At 41.8% G+C, this 19834-nt stretch overlaps 1 protein-coding gene across 2 annotated transcripts in view; it reads right to left on the bottom strand.

Moving 5' to 3' along the window:
* Window positions 1–19834, bottom strand: part of ATP10A (ATPase phospholipid transporting 10A (putative)) — a 166501-nt gene that overhangs the window by 40192 nt on the left and 106475 nt on the right. For both annotated transcript variants that reach the window (XM_089693482.1, XM_089693484.1), the window contains exon 11: window positions 602–705. In XM_089693482.1, the coding sequence (XP_089549608.1) occupies window positions 602–705 (104 nt within the window). The remainder of the gene's footprint in view (window positions 1–601; window positions 706–19834) is intronic.

The following is a 19834-nucleotide window of genomic DNA, read 5'->3' on the forward strand; positions in this document are numbered from 1 at the left end:
TACACTATACAGTTTTCTCATTCAATTTCCTTCAGATCTACTTTCAATTTGTATGCAACCAGAAAGGCCTTTGCACTACATAGTTGAAAATTTTTAGGTCTGGCCTCGTTTTATATGAAGAGTCACTTTTGATAAAGGTGTTACACAAGAAAAAAACACAAAACCCAAGCACACACAAAAAAAATGAGGGAGGGGTAGGGTGTTTTAACCCTTTAGCAGAATACTCACCTCAGATCCCGCGATGCGTTGTCACGGAGCTCCCCATTGGCCGCTGACATCTTCGGGCGTCCCGGCTTCTGGGTCCTGAATGCCTACCAAAATGATGTCAAATTCGGGGAGTTACATCAAATTCGGCATTGCCGAATTAATAAAGTGAGCTGCGTTTGTGTGGCTCACTGTACAGGTTTGGATAGGCAGGTAGGTAGCTTTAACGCAGAAGAGACAAAGCATTACAATTCCTGCCCGTCTGCCCATTTTTTACTTTGTCCTTAAAGTGGAAGTGTAGGTGAGCGACATTTCTTTACAGGTTGAATTGTAAATGGCCCACAATAAAAGTAAAAAGTACTCTCCTAGAAAGCAAAGCTTGCAGATAGATACTTACTCGTTTAGCTATACACAAAGTTCTCAATCCATCAACTGCATAACAGTTCAAGTAATTCTGAGTTTTGGCTTGAATTCTTCTTTGGTACTTTCCCACAGAATTGTCTAAATAAAAATAAACATATCACTAAACTGGTAACCCAGCACTGTTCTCAAGAAACAAAAAGGTTACAACATAAGTATTGTACAATTTATACCACACGGTCAGCTGCTTTAGATTTTAAGTTGCGTCAGAGTTCAAATGATTTAGCTGAAATGGCCATTGTAATGCAGCACTATTCGTACCAAAAGAATGTTACACATTGATGCTTTGGTCCAGCATTCTTTAATGTGTTACTAAACCCCGGACCCTGCATTCACTATATCCGGTTTCCCACAGTACACACAACATAGAAATGCAATTATTTTAGTAAATATAAACTGCTAAATACCTTTTCTCATCAGCAGTTAGAGCAGTGATTTCTATGAGTGTTAAGCAGAGCACTGGTTAAAGCTTGAAGGAGGAGTTTTCATGCTCCTCTCACTGTCCTATGAGGCTGCAGGACCCCTGATCCTCTGTCTGGACAGTGCTGATTGGCCCTGTGCTGATCACATGCACCCTCCCAAGAAAAAGAAATCAAGCAATACACACTAAACTGAGCATGTGCAGCTTGTTCTATCAGGAGATAGAATGGGGACTGTGGAAGAATGGGAGCATAACAGAAAAACAGGATCAAACATCTTTTACACAATCAAAATATATAAAACTTTTTCTTTTTTTTCCCAAATAAAAAATATGTCCGCCAATCCCACCTAACAAAAAGTGTCCAAAAAAATATATATATAGTGTCCCAAATGTCTCAATTATCAAAATAAATCTTCAAACATGTAGATCATTAAATTCTTTCTTCTTCAAACTTGCAAATCCTGATGACAATTAAACCCTATGCAGGAAAATATAGGGCATCACATCACTCTGGGTTGCTATCTCTTCATTCAGATATCAGGCTTCCTCCAATCCTAAGATTATTCCTCCATTTCCCTCATGAGGAAATTCAGTTACCAATCGTGGATAAAAACACAATTTTCTTTTATTTGCCAACTTACATTAAAATAAGGGTGAAGCAGCTCCTCCTCACAGGGATACAGATACAAACAAGTTTTAGGGAAACATTAGCCACATGTTCCCACTTCCAAGATGGCCGCGATCGCACTTCCGGTCAGCGTCGATACGTCTGACGTCACGTGTTTCTGACGCGTTTCGTCACTTCCTTTGACTTTATCTGAAGGGACCCTTCAGATAAAGTCAAAGGAAGTGACGAAACGCGTCAGGGACACGTGACGTCAGGCGTATCGACGCTGACCGGAAGTGCGATCGCGGCCATCTTGGAAGTGGGAACATGTGGCTAATGTTTCCCTAAAACTTGTTTGTATCTGTATCCCTGTGAGGAGGAGCTGCTTCACCCTTATTTTAATGTAAGTTGGCAAATAAAAGAAAATTGTGTTTTTATCCACGATTGGTAACTGTGAATTTCCTCATGAGGGAAATGGAGGAATAATCTTAGGATTGGAGGAAGCCTGATATCTGAATGAAGAGATAGCAACCCAGAGTGATGTGATGCCCTATATTTTCCTGCATAGGGTTTAATTGTCATCAGGATTTGCAAGTTTGAAGAAGAAAGAATTTAATGATCTACATGTTTGGAGATTTATTTTGATAATTGAGACATTTGGGACACTATATATATATTTTTTTGGACACTTTTTGTTAGGTGGGATTGGCGGACATATTTATTATTTGGGAAAAAAAAGAAAAAGTTTTATATATTTTGTCTGTTTGGCCTTCAAGGGTGGAGGTGGATAACTTTTTTGGGATATTGGATTGGGATTGTTTTTGCTGTGTATTTTCATATATCTTTTACACAATGCAGAGGATTAACCCTGTAAGTTCCACAGTATTATACAGGATTTAGAACAACAAGAATGCTTTACTACAGTTATATACACTTTAATTGAAGAGCTGTTTATGTAAACATAATTAACTTCATATCTATGGGTTCTGTATAAGAAAATTATTTTCTACATTAATTTCCAAATTGGTGTATTTTAAACCCAACTACACAGTGTAGTGCCTAATAGCTGAACCACTTGTCACCTGGGGCAATTTTGACATTTGTCACATACATGTTAAAATCACAATTTTTTGCTATAAAAATTACTTAGAACCACCAGACACATTTTCTGAAAGCAAAGACCCCGAAGAATAAAATGGTGGCTGTCACAATTTTTTTCAACACAATATCTACACAGTCGTTTAACACAAACATGCTGGAAAACAAAAGAAAAAGTGCATACAAATACAAGATGTTGTAGTCTATGTGCATGGAGAACACCCCACTCCTGACCAGACCGGAGTGTGAATACAGGTGTAGGACGGCCTCAGCCAGCTCTGCTCCACAAACCATGGCCCTCTGACATGTTTAGCTGCCGGGGGCAAAACACGTCAGGGGGCATGATTCGCAGAGCAGAGCTGGCTGAGACAGACCTACGTCTGTACTCACATTTCAGGTGGGTCGGGAGTGCGACGTTTTCCCATGCACATAGATGTCACTGTTGGCTAAGTAAGCCTATATGCTGGCACCCCTATTTTTAAGGAATGGGGGATTGAATTCTCTCCTTGCTTAGAGTGGATGATATGGGGCTGAGTAAATAAACATTGCCAAAATTGCGCATACCTGTGAAATGGCAACAAACTACAGTAGTTACAATTATCCATAAGCAGCCCTTTAACTCTAAACTGCAAACTTGTAAACATGAGCTCTGGTGCTAGAACTATTGTTCCAACTCTGACAACCACAAGCGTGCTGCAAACACTGTTTACATAGGCATCCAGTGAGTACAGGGGGACAGGGGTGCTTTATGTTCTTTACACTTTTTAATTTTGCCATCACAAGGGATGATCTTGATATGACCACTGGAACAATGAGCAATAAACAGGACCCAACTGCAGAGAATATAGAGATTGGCTTAAAATAACTACAGGAAATAGACATGGAGACAGAAGAAACCAGACTTCTGCTCTCATTTATCTATTGCAGATCACAATATGAAATACAACACCAATTCCAAAAATCTACATAAAGACAGAATGCAAAGATCTGCAAATATCATAAACCCATATTTTATTCACAGAAGAAAAGCAATCAAATGTTTAAACTAAGAACATTTTAATTAAAAAAACAAAAAACATTTGAAATTGTTGACAGCAACATGTCAAAAAAAAAAAAAAAAAAAGCTGGGATTGGGATCATTTAAGATGATGGCATCATATATAATGTACAACAGTGTTCGTGCCAATCATGCATATAGACATTTTTTCTATTTATCATTTGTAGTTTTAACATGCAGCTTTGACACATTTAGTTGAATACAATGCAAAAATATTCTGCTAAATATCATAATTTGGTTTTGTAGGCAAGCCAATGGTTTACTGGCATTATTCCTGAAAAACAAAGAGCCCTGAAGCGAGGTGCAGATGTCCTTTTGGTTGGAGTATGGACAGCCTACATATTTTCCACATTGCCTTTTCCTGTACACCTGTATGTTTATTTTTTATGTATCAACATAGGAGACTGACTTTGATTTAAAAAAAATGTCCCTAGAATTTAAAATGAACAATGTAGCTCTATTACACTTTACAGATATCTGACTTTTAGACTAACCTATTGTAGGTTTTTTTTTCCCTCTTTCTCAGACAGAATGTAATTTGCAGGTTTTATGCTCTGGGAACTGCTTTAAAAGATAGGTCTCAGATGACTGAAATGGAATACATTTCCTCTAATTAATGCCTTATAAAAATAATGTTGAGTTACAGTAGTTTTTCTTATGGAATTAACAAAATACTATCTTTTGTGTGGCATGTTGTATGCCCAAACACATCTTAATTTGGAAAAAAGTATAACAGTCAAGTGGATGGAGACCAATACAAATAGCACCAAGATTTCTGGAAAGGTAAGTGACTGCCATGTCTGCCAACTATGAAAACAATTTTGGTGTGAACCATACCAGGCCATATGCCCTCTTCAAACTTGAGAATTCCTGCAACTTCCCAGCATTATAATCTCTCTCCTTCAACTCCTCTGTGCATATGTGGTGCATAAAAGTAATGATTTGAAGTAAAAAAGGGAAATCTGCTACAAGCTAAGGATCTTTCCATGTGATAATGTTCCCATTACCGACAGACCCTTGTAAACAGCAGCCATATCAAATATTTTGTGTTTAACAAAAAAAATGACAGACCAGGGCTGACAACCATCAAAAAAAACAAAAAAACAAAAAAACCACTGATTTCTTACGCCCGTAAATGTCCGTAGACAGGAGAAACCTGTCCGTAAAAATACAGAGGCCGACTTCCCTTGTGTTTTACACAAGTGCTCTGCTGCTGCACACACTGTGCTCCACTGACCACTTATTGGTTGCTAGGACTGCCTGGCGTCTAACAACCAGTGACTTAATGCACAGGCCCCAGCATTCAGAGCTCAAGAAGATGCAACTTCTGCCTCCGGACCCATCACCAGCTCCACCTCCTACTGCTCTACTTCTTCCAGCTTCCGTCCTGCAGAGAAAGAATATGGGCTGGGAGTCTGAGGTGAGGCTAGGGGGCACTCTGGAGGAGGATCATCAAGGGGAACAATTCTGTTTGGTGGAGAATCAAAGGGGGGTGGGGGGGCAATCTGTCTGGAGGAGGATCATCTAAGTAGGGGACACAGTCTGGAGGAGGATCATCAGTTCTTTAACCACTTGGTGACTGCCAGCCCGCATTTCACTGTGGGAGGACAGCTCGAACAGGCACAATCATGTACCTGTATGTCAGCAGTGGATTCCAGGTTCAGGGCATCCAAAGGACACAGCAGACAGCGGATCCTGGTAACCAGCCGCTATGAGCGGCCAGGATTTTGCATGACAACTATGCAATCACATGATCACCATATATAAAACACAACTGTTATGAATAGGTTAATTAACAGCTGTGATTGGACCACAGCTATGGGCCAATCACACCTGTTTAGAATGAACTCATTCCTGACAGTTCAAAACATCATCATATGACATCCTCCCAGGATAATAGGATTCCAGCTCGGCCGTCATGTTACGTAGGTAAATATACGGTCACCAGTCAGTATCCCCGATAACCCTCCCACCAGTCATATGAAGATGTACTGCACTGGTGACCATATGTAAAAAATAAAATTGAATTTATTCAATTTTCCAAAAAATAAAAAAATTGTGACAATAAAATACTTAAGTATTTTTTATATATATATATATATATATATATATATATATATATATATATATATATATTCCAGTGGTGGTCAAATGCCATCAAAAGAAAGCTCTGTTTGTACCCAAATGAAATTTATATAGAAATTTCAAGCTAAAGTAGAGCAGTGCTGAATAGCAAAAAAAATGGCCTGGTCATGAAGGTGGTAAAGCCAGGCAGATTATTAGTTATGGGTATTGTTAATGTATACATATTGATGGTATGGTTTAATGGCCAAGTTTAGCTATAGGCACATGTTAGACAGGCACATGTTTAGGGTATAACATGTTGCTAAGCACCCCCAAACCCTCACCCCCTAATCAGCACACTCAATCCTTTGACACTTCCTCCAGCTTTCTACCTGAAAAAGCAGGAGGAAGGGTCTACAGGAGCCTGACATTTCACCTATGATCAATCAATGCTTTGCAGACTTGGTTATGCTGCAATGCAAGATTTCATCAGAACGTAAAATATCTGGTAAAAACTGGATACTAGAGAAACTTCAGAGAGGCTCTCAGATTACAGTAAGTCCCCAACTTACGAACATTTCAAACTTTCTATAGATACGAATGGACCACGCATTACGAACAATCGTAGATGCGAAAAAATTGCGGAAGTAGCGCACGTGTCTGCCGGACACTGTCACAGTTGCACATTGCCACAGTTGTGCTGCTGTGTGCTTATTGTACAGTACGATAGTGTACTGTACAGTAGGACAGTGCTCAGAACCCAGGATTTCCAGACGCAAGAGGAAAAGCAGTGGTGATGTAGAGGAGACTGCTAGGAAGCACAAAGCAATAACCATGGAAACAAAAGTGAAAAGAATTGAGAAATTGAACCGAGGCGAAAAGCTGGTAGATGTCGCTCATTCTTATAACCTGAAATCGTTCAACCATCGGCACAAATTCTAAAGCACAAGATCATGCAACATATGAAGTCTGCCGTGCCAATGAAGTCAACAATAATATCCAAAAAGCGTGGTAAAGTGATAGAGGAGAAGGAGGAACTTGATGCTGATCCTGCATCCACACACTGAGTCCCACTCAGCTTAATGCTTATTCAAGAAAAGTTAAAAGCCTGTTTGAAGACTTGAAGAAAAAAACGGGGTGAACAGTGTGCATCTTCTACTGCCAGTCATGAATGGTTTAACATATTCAAAGGCTACAGCTAACCTTCACAACGTAAAAGTATGTGGTGAGGCTGCGAGTTCAGACACCATAGCTGGCCAAGAGTTTCCAGCTACACTTGGGGTAAATAAGCACCTTCATCAATAATTTCTTTAATGGGTTTTTAACGTCGATGAGACAGAACTGTACTGGAAGAGAATGCCAGAACGAAGTTACATCAGTAAAGAGGAAAAAGTGATGCCAGGCTTCAAAGCAGCAAAGGACAGACTTACTCTGGTGGCAATGCTTCCGGTGATATGAAACTAAAGCCTCTCAGTTTACCATTCAGAGAACCCAAGATCCCTCAAAAACATAGTCAAGGGCTCTCTACCTGTTGTGTGGAAGTGTGTCACTCCAAACCCTGGGTTACACAGGCCATTTTCCAAGACTGGTTTTTCCACCACTTTATCCCAGAGAGATTGAGAAATATTGTTTGGAGAAAGATATCCCATTCAACATTCTTTTGCTGCTTGACAATGCACCAGGTCACCCCCAATCCAGGGATGACTTTCATCGCAATGTCAAAGTAGTGCATCTGCCACCGAATACTATGGCACTCATGCAACCTATAGACCAAAGTAGTTATTGCAACTTTCAAGAAATATTTATGTAACACTTTTAATCAGGCAGTGAAGGCTGCTGATGAAATGAGTAACCTTGCGACAATTTTTGAAGGACTATAACACCAACAAGGCCATAAAAAAAACATCAAACTTTGCTTGGTGTTTCGGCTGTCACCATGAATGGGGTTTGGAAGAACCTTTGCCCGCAGTTTGGACTCCTTACCTATCTTCTCAAATCCATGAACTTCATGAACAAAGAGGTCAACAACTTAGTGACCCTTAGTACAAATCTGGAGCTAGATCTGCAAGAGGATGACTTCACTGAACTCCTTGCTGTGAAACATGAGGAGCTTACTAATGAGGACCTGATGAAATTAGAGGTCCAGTGAAAAGACGAAGAGAGCCAAGAGGAAGACGTAACTGAAGAACCAAAGAGATTCACAACACCGGAAAGGACGAGGGGATTTCCTTTACTTGAAGAGGCACTGTTCGTTTTTGAGGCAAAGGACCCAAACGTAGAACGATATACAAAGGTTGCAGCAGCCGTTCAGAATGCCATCCAGTGACACAGTCATCTATGATGAGAAAAAAAGAGCTACTACTCAGACATCACTGGACCATTTTTTCCAGAGGGTAGACAGAATTGAATCCATCAAAAAAACCTGTGTCATTAACATCAGGTGTGAGTGAAACTCCATCTTGCCCTCCATCTCCTAATGCTGATGGAATTTGGCCCACATCTGTTGACTGAGCCGAAGGATCCATCTTGCCCTCCATCTCCTATTGCTGATGATCCTTCAGCTCCACCATCTCCCACCTACCCTCCCTCCTCCAGTTAGGGACTTTCTCCTTGTCCGTTCACTCCATGCAATCCACTATATGCCAGTTGTGGTACTGTACCACCATTTTAAGGTAACTGTAAAAGTAAAAATAGTTTTATTTACAGTATCTGTTTGGCACAAATATACAATGTAAAGCTTAAAAGAATCAAAGGTATATAAGAATCACTTTGGCGGACTTATGAATGAATCAGATTTACGAACATTCTCCCAAATCGGAACTCGTTTGTAAGTCGGGGACTTACTGTATTACACTGTAACAATTATAAAAGCGCCTTGTAAATGAAGTGTCTGAAAGAACATTCTGTTCTTATCAGCAAAATCAGGGTCTTCCATTTGATTTCAAACTTTACCAAGTGACAGAGGTAGAATTTAAAAGATTGCTTGTTGGGGAACATTTTCATTTAGGATGATTCATGTATAGAGCCAATTATGTTATACAATATGTTCTAAAAACAATAAAAAAGGAGAATTCTGTTGCAGTCTAGAACACTTTTGTTTGCAGTTTTGGAAGGCAGTATTCAGTGTCCTTGAGGCATACAAGCAAGCTTCTAATTCTTCTATTCATAACCAAGAAATCACAAACTGCTTTAAGTATACAGTACAAATGTCAGTAACCAGTGAATAAGAACACAAAATATAATATTGAATAAGAATGTATATTAATGGCTTGTTCGCAAGTGGCATGCATGTCATTATGAAGAGTGTAATGCTGTATTAAATTTTCATGGACGTACTTTCAGATTTTCCTTTCTAATTTCATGTTTTACCCGTGGAGCGCCAGAAAACCCCCCCAAAATAACAATCATCACCATAACAACCACCACCACTACCAGGTGTCCAAACTTTCCCCTACTCTACTGCAGAGAAAGGTTTTTGTTGCAGTGCCTTCCTTGTTTGGAGTGAATTTCCCATCAAAGGTTCTACCTCTTCCCCATTTTGCCCAACACAAACCTTGGCTACATTTGTGCTATTTCATGTAAGAGCTTGAAGAACAATTGCTACCATAATATTCAGTAAAACACTGAGCAACACAAAACTGAATATATTCAACTAGAGCTACACCTTCACATGATTAAAAATATCACAGGAGTGAAGTAAAATCACATTTATCTATTTGGTCTTGAGAAAATGATAAACAGGAGCAGTGAGACAGATTTGACAAAGATCTAACAAAGGGTCAGTAAACCTCCAAATTTTTGTCTCAAAGTATTTAGCAGTATGTTAACCTTCCCTTCATTAGCATACGTTTTGCTAGTAAATACCTTTTAGATCCTGCCATTTCCCTGAACTTTCTTACTGGTAAGAGCACTGCATTATTGCAGCCAATCCTCCATCTTCTGCATTGCCACTCTCAGTGCTCAGGTCTTTCCCTGTAAATAAGCCATGCACTTTCTCCTGTCACCTCTGGAAGCTGCCCCATATGACACGATCATCAGCCTGCGGGGGCACCTCCAGCAGGTAGATTGAGAAATGCTCCTACCAGCAGGCTACCCTATGGGACAATCTCCAGAAGGTTTTACAAAAGATATTGTTTACAATAAAAAGGAAAGGCTTCAATTTGCTTTATTTACTGTTCGTTCTTGTTTTTCTTTTTTGCTATACCACGATTGCCACAGTTCACTGTGTGGTCCCAGGCAAAGTGTGCAGACACATTTACTAATAGTGTCATAGGTTGCCAGCTAGCTCCACCCACCAATCTCACAGTGTGGTGCTAGGAACAAGGTTGGGATTACCACGTGACCATGGTATATATTAGCTGAAAAAGAGGATTTTTGACGTGCCTGTAAATCCTATATCATGGGGTACAGTACAGGACACAGGCAGATTATTCACACACAATGGGCTATAGGCTTGTATCTTTAGGTTAGGGGTGCTCAACCTCTTTAAGCGCGAGGGACACTTAAGTGATTTGGAAACCAGTCACAGGCCTCAATGAACTATGGGAATTTACCACCCCCCAAAGCACAAGTGTAAATTATTATTATACAGGATATATATAGCGCCAACAGTTTGCGCAGCGCTTTACAAAATGAAGGTAGACATTACAGTTACAATACAATTTGGTACAAGAGGAAACAGAGGGCCCTGCTTGTTACAGCTTACAATCTAGGAATAAGCCCTTACTGTCCTTAGCCCCCTAGAAGGCTGCTTTCACACGGATGCACCGCACTTCACCCGCACCATGGGTGCAGCACAGTGCACCTGCGGCTTTCCTGTGGGTTAGCTGCACTGAGCCATAGATTTATTGCATCTTGTGGGTGTGGAGCACTTTATGAAAGTGCACCAAACCTGCAGGATATAATAGTAGCCTATGTCTCAATGAAGTTAACCTGCAGAAAAGCCACAGATGAACTGATTGATTTTTGTGAAAGCAGCCTAATAACCCTATTTTTTTTTATTATAAGTGCTAATATGCCCATTGCAAAAGTGCAGTGTATGTGATGTTTAATACACTGACTTTCTTCTTCCAGCTTTTGCTGGCATCACTCTCCAGGCTGATAGAAAGGTCCCAGGCAAAGTGCACTTTGTAACGTCGACTCCTGTACCAGACAGAGTGATACTGAGGAAACATCGGCTTATGCAGCTCCTGCTCCCTCTGCGGCCAGTGTCCGCTCTATGCACTACAATGCTCTGGGATTGCAGGACAACAAGCCATCAATTTCTCTCTGACTTGCTGACCCACCATCTAAGAGCATGGTCATGGCATTCCCTGGTTTGAGGGCCACATCAGAGGGTTTGGCTTACTCAGCAGTGCTTGCTACAAAGCTGAGGGCTCACCAAGGAATTTAGGGGAGGGTGACCCATGTCCTGTACTTTTTGCCAAGATATGAGATTTGCAGGCAAGTAGAAATTCCTCCGATTTTAATCTTACGGTACAGAACACAGGCAGAGTATTCATATACCATGGGATGTCTTCAAGCAATAAATAGGAAGCATTGGACAACAAGGTAGACAACTGTGCCAACAGGCCCAAACAATAGTCAGAAGATCAAGCTTCAGAGTGCTGCTGCGAGAACCTTACAGGCAAAAGGCTGGATTTCTAGCTGGTAAAACTTTGAAAATGTAGGAACAGAAGACCAGGTGGCCACCTTGCATGTCTGGGCTACAGAAGCTTGGTGCCACATTGCTCAGGAAACTCCCAGCAATCTGGTGGAATGGTCCTGAGGACAGGACAAGAATCTGACTGTCTGATTGCAGCAGTAGCTTTGAGGTATACTCAAATGGCTATAACTACATCCAGGCAATGAACAGAGATTTACTTTGGATGCTTAAAAGCAGGGCATAAGTATGGTGGGACAATTAAGGTGGAATACTGAAACCACCTTCACAATGAAAAGGTTGTATTATGCCAAAGCCACCCTTTCTTCCCAAGTATGAGAAAAAGACTCTTTACAGAAAAGGGCCACAATTTAAGAAACATCTGACAGACGTGATGAACCAAAACAATACTTTACAGGAGACATTCTCTACAAGTCAGGGTTGGCAACCTGTCAATCATGATCTACTTGTCCACAGTGGGCAGCCTACAGGTAGACTGCAAACACTACTTTGCTGATCTTACTCTCCCCCCCCCCCCTACCCCCAGTCTCTGTCACTCTCATCTTAAAAGCAGAGCATAGAGTGAGAGGCAGCACAGGACTGGACAGAGGGCAGGAGCTGCTGCAGCTATCCTTTTAAGCTGACAAGCAGGTTATGGGTTGCCAGGACGCTGGGAAGTCCTAGCAACCAATGAAAAGTATGACTATGACAGCTCCCGCCCTTCTTCCAGTGCTGTACTGCCTCGCATTCTCTGCTCTGCTGTACAGCTGTTGTAAGTTTAAGTTTACACCTAAGCGTTCTGCATTTTGTAGAAATGCACTACAGTCCATTTAACATGATTTTCTATGGGACATCATTTCCTGTGGGACACGTTCACATCTCCGCGTTTTCACCCTGTGCGTTTTTTGGAAAGGGTGAGGGACTTTAAAAACAAAACATTGCGTTTTTGGTTCAATAGACTAATGGAAACACTGCAGAAATGCATTTGACGCGTTTCAATCTGTCCAGCAACAAGTTGGCAAAACCCCTTAAAACCGCAAAACGTATGTACAAAAATGCACAATGCACCGCAAAAAGCACTGCAGAAACAGATCAAATGCAAACTGTATAGGTGTGAACCTAGCCTAAGGTAGGAAAGTGCTACTTGCACACTGTAGTGTGTTTGTGACAGGGGGGAATAATGTGAAGGGGGCACAGGACACTGCTATGGGGGGGATGCAGAGGAACACTGCTATGTGGGGGGGGGGGCGCGATGTGAAGGGGGGCAGAGGATACCACTGTGGTGTGTGTATGTGTTGGGGGGGTAGTAATGTGAAGTGGGCCAGATACTGCTTTGACACAAATAAGCACAAATCCAGAAACGACCGTATACTTTTAGACAGCGAAGAGATTTACTAAAGCACTCAGTCAACAAAATCGACAATTAGGAATTTACAAAAAACTTAGGAGTTTCACAAAACTTAGAGACTGTCTAAAACGTGTTCACCACCTGGATTCAGGTGCACAGCAGAAAAAAATCTTTAATGACATGATTTCAAGCAATTTATACTTTATGGTGGGTAACACCACTATTTCAACTCCAACATGCGTGTCAATATAGTGAAGTAATTCCTGGTGCAGAAAATCCAACCAACGGCTAAATTAGCCTCTCACCTCCAGATTTCGACCCGTGAGGGTCAAAGCGTGTTGTGGGACCAAACCCTCAGATCCTTCCAGCACACACTGGTCTCCACTGATCCACTCTCCCTGTATAAAGATCTTCCTCTCAGGGGGTCAGCAATCAAGCAGTGGCTCCTCTCATGGAGTATGGGTATGTGCCAGTGGCGCCCGGCTCCTCATCCACTTCTCCGGTTCCAGCTGATTTCTCCCACCGCTACATTTCCGGGATGTACAGGGGAGACATGTGACACGGCGCTTTGACCCTCACGGGTCGAAGTCTGGAGGCTAATCTAGCCGTTGGTTGGATTTTCTGCACCAGGAATTACTTCACTATATTAACATGCGTGTTGGAGTTGAAATAGTGGTGTTACCCACTTAGTGGACTTGTTTTTGAGCTTAGATCAAACTTTGATAGTTTGTTTTAATCAGAGTGATTTTTGCACTGTACTTGCATGCGTTATCACATATGTTTTATATATTCTTTTGCATGTTTATAGCACTTATGTGGTGTCCATTGATTAGAGATCATTTTTTGGCATTTATCTTTATTGCAAATATTAAGGTACTAGTGTAAGGTGTTATCTATACACTGGTCCTATGCACATGTCTTATGTTAAAGTCATAGGGGGATTGGACTATCACTGTGACTACTTGATTATCATTCACTTTCACAGTAGGTTCATATTGTATGTATTGTATTCACATAATACACTGCATGGTTTATATTTAGATGTGTTTTTGTGGCACTTTGTCATCAATTATTCACTTTTACATATTTTTTGGATATAGGAGTAGCGCTACATTTATTTTTGTATGAATTTAGTTTCAATCACGGGTTGGCAGCTTCTCCTTCATTCTTTACATTAGATTAGTAGCGCAGGAGGTTCACACTATTATTAGGCATCGACTTTGCCTACAAACATCGCAGTAGTGCCATGACTAAGCATGCCCAGACTAGGAAACCTAAAAAAGTGCCTTCTCTCATTTGTTTTTTTTTTGGAATTGCAAATGCCTTTTGATGTGTGTGGCATGCTGTGTGGGCTCGACACTGCTTGCCTCCAGTGCCATGTGTGGGGACTGGTGGTGAGGAGGAAGGGTGGGCCACAGTATGCCTGGATTGGCTGGTGTCAAGGGAGAAGGGAGTGTGGGGGACCCCTTTTGCACGGCCATGGTGGGTCTGATGGGGGAGGGGGTCGGAGGGTGCACAGGTGTGCCGATGTGTGGAGAGGGAGAGAAACTTTGGCTTTGCTATAGGTAAAGCTGCATGTCTGGGGTGTCGGGTAATGGGAGTTGCTCATGCCTGGTGCTGGCGGCGAGTGGGCTGGTGGAAGGCCAGGTGCCAGGATGTGGTTTCTGGTCACCATGGTAACCTGGGATTTGTCAAGCCCTGCCTCCCCACATATCCTGGTTCCCTCCTCTATACATCCCTCCCCCCTCATCTGTGTACAGACTGGATCTGGTCCCCCCCCCCCACCTTCTATATGCACCTAGCCAGTTATGGCTGCAATCTTTCTTGGTTTACCTGACCCTGGCTTAGTATCGAGAGATCCCCGTACTTCCCACTTCTTAATAGGTGGTTTAACAGTACGGATTGGCATATTCAAGGCTTTGGACATCTTTTTATGTTCTTTTCCATCTTTATAAAGTTCCATTACCTTGTTACACAGGATGTTTAACAGTTCTTTTCTGATCCCCATGGCTCAGTATATAGCCTAGTCAGTGCTTCCATGTAAGAGCTAACATTGACTATTATACACTGACACTAATTGCAGTATAAAAAGCCACAGATGTGGGACATTAACCTCTAATTGGCATTTTAACCCATGTGTGTCACCTTGTGTGTCTGTACCAAGGCCAAACATTCCAGGGTATGTAAACTTTTCATCATGGCCATTTGGGCAATTTCTGTTATTAGGATTTAAAAAGGAGCCAAACAACTATTTAATAAATGGCTTCATATGATCATCATCTATCAATAAAAGAGCATCTTTTGGCATAATCAGTCATATTTTCAATATCAACATTTCACAATTTCTGCCAGGGTATGCAAACTTTTGAGCACAACTGTGTGTGTCATACACACACACACCAATACTTGTTTCTGTGCATAGTACCACTATTCCACAGTTACGCCAATAAAGAAAAATATCAATTCAGAAATCAATACACATAGATCCTGATGGAAGTCCACCACCTCTATGTAAATGTCCAAATAAAATAAGTAGTTATGTGCAGGAGGATGCCACTATCATTGCAAATCTTGCCATATGGTTTCACTTGTGAATGTCAAGAAGCAGCCTTGTAAATTTCACACCAACACCAATTGCAGCCTCTTACCAAGCGATCAGACCTAAAATTATAGGTGGTCTTCTAGCAGCATGTTGTCGGTAATCATCCATCCCCAGCCTTGAACTATATGGCATATCACAGCAACAGGTTGTTCAATGGCATGCAAACTCCAGTGTACATCAGCAGGGATCTACTGTTTGTATCTCCACTCCCCCATGTACATTAAGCCATGTAAGAGATAGGCAAGCATTCCATAGTGCAAGCTGCAGATTAAGGCTGCTTTCACACTGGTTCGCCTCAAAGGCACTTAAAAACGTTAGTCATTTTTCAAGCGGAACATCCTGGACATGTGACCTACTTTTGTAGCGCAAATTGGGCAGATATGCACTTTTGAAACCACAAAAAAAATGCTACTAAAATAAACCGCATGAGTTATTTTATCAAGTTATGCAGTATTTTAGTAGTGAAAACCATGCGTTAAATGTTTCAGCTCGCTCGTCCCCCACCCTCTTTCCTGACCTGCTGGGCTGCACGCTCAGATAAGGGTCTGGAATGGATTTTGGGGTGGACCCCATGCCAATTTCTCTTTTTGGCGTGGGGGTTCCCCTCAAAATCCATACCAGACCCCAAGGGTTTGGTCTGCATGGAGGGGGGACCCCACGTCGTTTAAAATTTTTTAATTGCCGGCAATTCTTTTACATTCAGCTGTCAGTGGAGAACCCCGTTGACCGCTGAAACAGCCAGACCTTCCCACATGTGCGGTGTGTTTTTGGAGCGGTTTTAAGCATTTACCATTCATTTCAATGGAAAGAGGCGTTTGAGACTTTTTTTCTACACCCCAAACATGCCTCAAAAATGCTGCAAGCAGGAGTTTTTACACCGCACGCCTCAGTGTGAAAACATACATAGATATACATTCACATACACAGGGAAGCAGTTTTCGTGAGCTTTTCAGGCATTAATGCAAAAACGCCAGTGTGAAAGCAGCCTTAATGTAATAAATATTGTGAATCTACCTCACACAAGTACAATGATAAATCGCATGGCTTAATGTACATGGTGGAGGTGAAAGACCGTGAGTCCCGGCTTTAGGTTTTTTTTTTTGTGTGTCACTTTGGAATAGTGGTGTCACCCTTTTTTTTGGGGGGGGGGGGGGGGGGGGAGGTTGGATAATATTATGATTCTTTGTATTGGGATACATATACACTACATTGCCAAAAAAGTATTGGGACACCCCTCACCTCCATGGCCACAGGTGTAAAATCAAGCACCTAGGCATGCAGACTGCTTCTACAAACATTTGTTAAATAATGGGTCGCTCTCAGGAGCTCAGTGAAATCAAGTGTGGTATCATGATAGGTTACCACCTGTGCAATAAGTCTTTCCATGACATTTCCTTGCTACTAAATATTCCACAGTCAACTGTTAGTGATATTATAACAAAGTAGAGGCAGCTGGGAACAACAGCAACTCAGCCATGAAGTGGTAGGCCATATAAAAGAGAGCGGGGTCAGCACATGTAGAAGCAGCTGCATCCAAGCCTTACATCACCAAGTGCAATGTAAAGCATCGGCTGCAGTGGTGTAAAGCAAGGTGCCACTGGACTCTAGAGCAGTGGAGACGTGTTCTCTGGAGTGACAAATCAGGCCTCCGTCTGGCAATTCGATGGACATGTCTGGGTTTGGCGGTTGCCATGAGAACAGTACTTGCCTGACTGCATTGTGCCAAGTGTAAAGTTTGGTGGAGGGGGGATTATGTTGTGGGGTTGTTTTTCAGGGGTAGTTCCAGTGAAGGAAACTTTACGACATCAGCATACCAGGATAATTTGGACAATTTCATGCTCCCAACTTTGTGGAACAGTTTGGGGATGTCCCCTTCCTGTTCCAACATGACTGAGCACCAGTGCACAAAGCAAGGAACATAAAGACATGGATGAGCAAGATTGGGATGGAGGAACTTGACTGGCCTACATAGAGTCCTGACCTCAACCCGATAGAACACCTTTGGGATGAATTACAGCAGACTGCGAGCCAGGCCTTCTCATCCAAACATCAGTGCCTGACCTCACAAATGCGTTTCTGGAAGAATGGTCAAACATTCCCATAGACACTCCTAAACTTTGTGGACAGCCTTCCCAGAAGAGTTGAAGCGGTTATAGCTGCAAAGGGTGGGCGCACTCAATATTGAACCCTGCTATCCAAGACTGGGATGCCATTAATGTGCGTGTAATGGCAGGCATCTCAATACTTTTGGCAATATAGTGTAGCTAACACACATCTGATTTAGTAACAGCGCCACATTTGTATTTCATTTGATATATTTCCTGTTATACGGAGCATGCCCAGGGCTGGTTCACACCACATGCAGTCTAAATGCAAGTGACAGGACAGTGGCTTAGTGGTTAGCACTTCTGCCCAGCAGCACTAGGGTCATTGGTTCGAATTCCAACCATGGCACTACCTGCATGGAGTTTGCATGTTCTCCCTGTGTGGGCTTCCTGCCACACTCCAAGGACATGCTAGTAGTTTTTTGGCTCCTGTCCAAATTGCCCCTAGTATATGAATGTGAGTGAGATTGTAAGCTTCTTGAAGGCAGCGCCTGATGTGAATGTATGATATGTGTAAATTGACAGCGCATAAATGTACCTGAATAATGCATGTTTTTTTTTTTTGCAATCTGGTACATTTCAGAAGGGTTTCACTTAATGCAAACAAAAGAGCTGACATTACAAATAAAAAAGTGTGTGTGTGTGTGACACTGAAGGGCCCGTGCTCTTTTGGTACATGTTAGCTATGCAGTTTTCGTTTTGCTGTCATTGGGGAATCACTGACAGCAGCGGTGAGGTTCTGGTTGTTAGGAGACAGCACCTGATGGCATCATAACAACCCACAGAATTTGCAAGCAATAATGCGTGTCAGTGCGTTTAGGTGTCTGGCCATGTCCCAGTGTAGGTCCATGCAGAACGCATTCATCATGTTCTAATTTGGTGAGCTGCAAAAGAACATGCTCCACTGGGGTGAACTAGAGCCATTAGAATAGATGGGAAATACTAGACGTGTTTTGGCTGCTGATTGTCAGCAATTTGGGTGGAGCAGCCCTCACAAAATGTGAGATTTCCTGCTCTGTACCCTGCACATAATCAAGGACTTACAACTTTTATTATTTTATAGCACTGAGCATGCCCAGGGACTAAGACATTTCACACATTTTCTGTTGAACACTTCACAGGTACATATGCTTAAAGAACTGTTGCTTTTTTTCTATGCATGCTGATGGCTGTAGATCTTTGGCCTTCAGTCTGACTTGGTACACATAGCCAAGGGTTAACACATTTGCAAAGAGAATGTGTGCTAATCAGGTGCAATCACTTGAGGCATACATGGAAACAGATTGGATGATATTAGTGGGCATATCCTTTATTGGGCATGCTAACAAGACAAACTATGTTATATAAAGAAAGGACTGCAGTAGTGGGGTTTTCCTTGGCCTGAGAAGAGGCCAGATTATTGTGTCAGTCCTTCGCTTTTTTTTTTGGTACCCTGGCAGAAATTGTGAACTTTTGGCATGGATATTGAAAATATGACTGATCATGCCAAAAAATGCTCTTTTATTGAAAGATCATATGAAGCCATTTATTATCAAATAGTTTTTTAGATCATTTTTTAAATCAAAATAACAGAAAATCACCCAAATGGCCATGATGAAAAGTTTACATACCCTGGAATGTTTGGCCTTGGTACAGACACACAAGGTGACACACATGGGTTAAAATGCCAATTAGAGGTTAATGTCCCACATCTGTGGCTTTTTAAATTGCAATTAGTGTCAGAGTATAAATAGTCAATGGGTTTGTCAGCTCTTACATGGAAGTACTGACTAGGCTAGATACTGAGCCATGGGGATCAGAAAAGAACTGTCAAAAGTCCTGTGTAACAAGGTAAAGGAACTTTATAAGGATTGAAAAATCACCTATTAAAAAGTGGAAAGTTTGGGGATCTCTGGATACCAAGCCAAGGTCAGGTAGATCAAGAAAGACTGCAGCCATAACTGCCAGAAGAATTGTTCTGGATACAAAGGGAAACCCATAGGTAACCACAAGAAAAATACAGGCTGCTCTGGAAAAAGACCTTGTGTGGTGGTGAGACTTTTTGTACCTTAAACTTAAATTTGCCTTCCTGAGGATTTATCCTCCTTCCTGACCAGGCCTTTTTCTTTGCGTTCCGGCGCTGCATTACTTTAACAATTGTGTGGTCATGAAACGATGTACCCAAATAAAATTTACGCCCTTCACCCCCCCCCCCCCCCCCCTCACGAATAGAGCTTACTTTTGGTGGCATTTGATCGCCTGTGCTTTTTTTTATTTTTTGCGCTATA

This window comes from Staurois parvus, unplaced genomic scaffold (assembly GCF_062004578.1).
Source record: "Staurois parvus isolate SC_StPar_1 unplaced genomic scaffold, SC_StPar_1.0 ptg000634l, whole genome shotgun sequence".
Taxonomy (NCBI): domain Eukaryota; kingdom Metazoa; phylum Chordata; class Amphibia; order Anura; family Ranidae; genus Staurois; species Staurois parvus.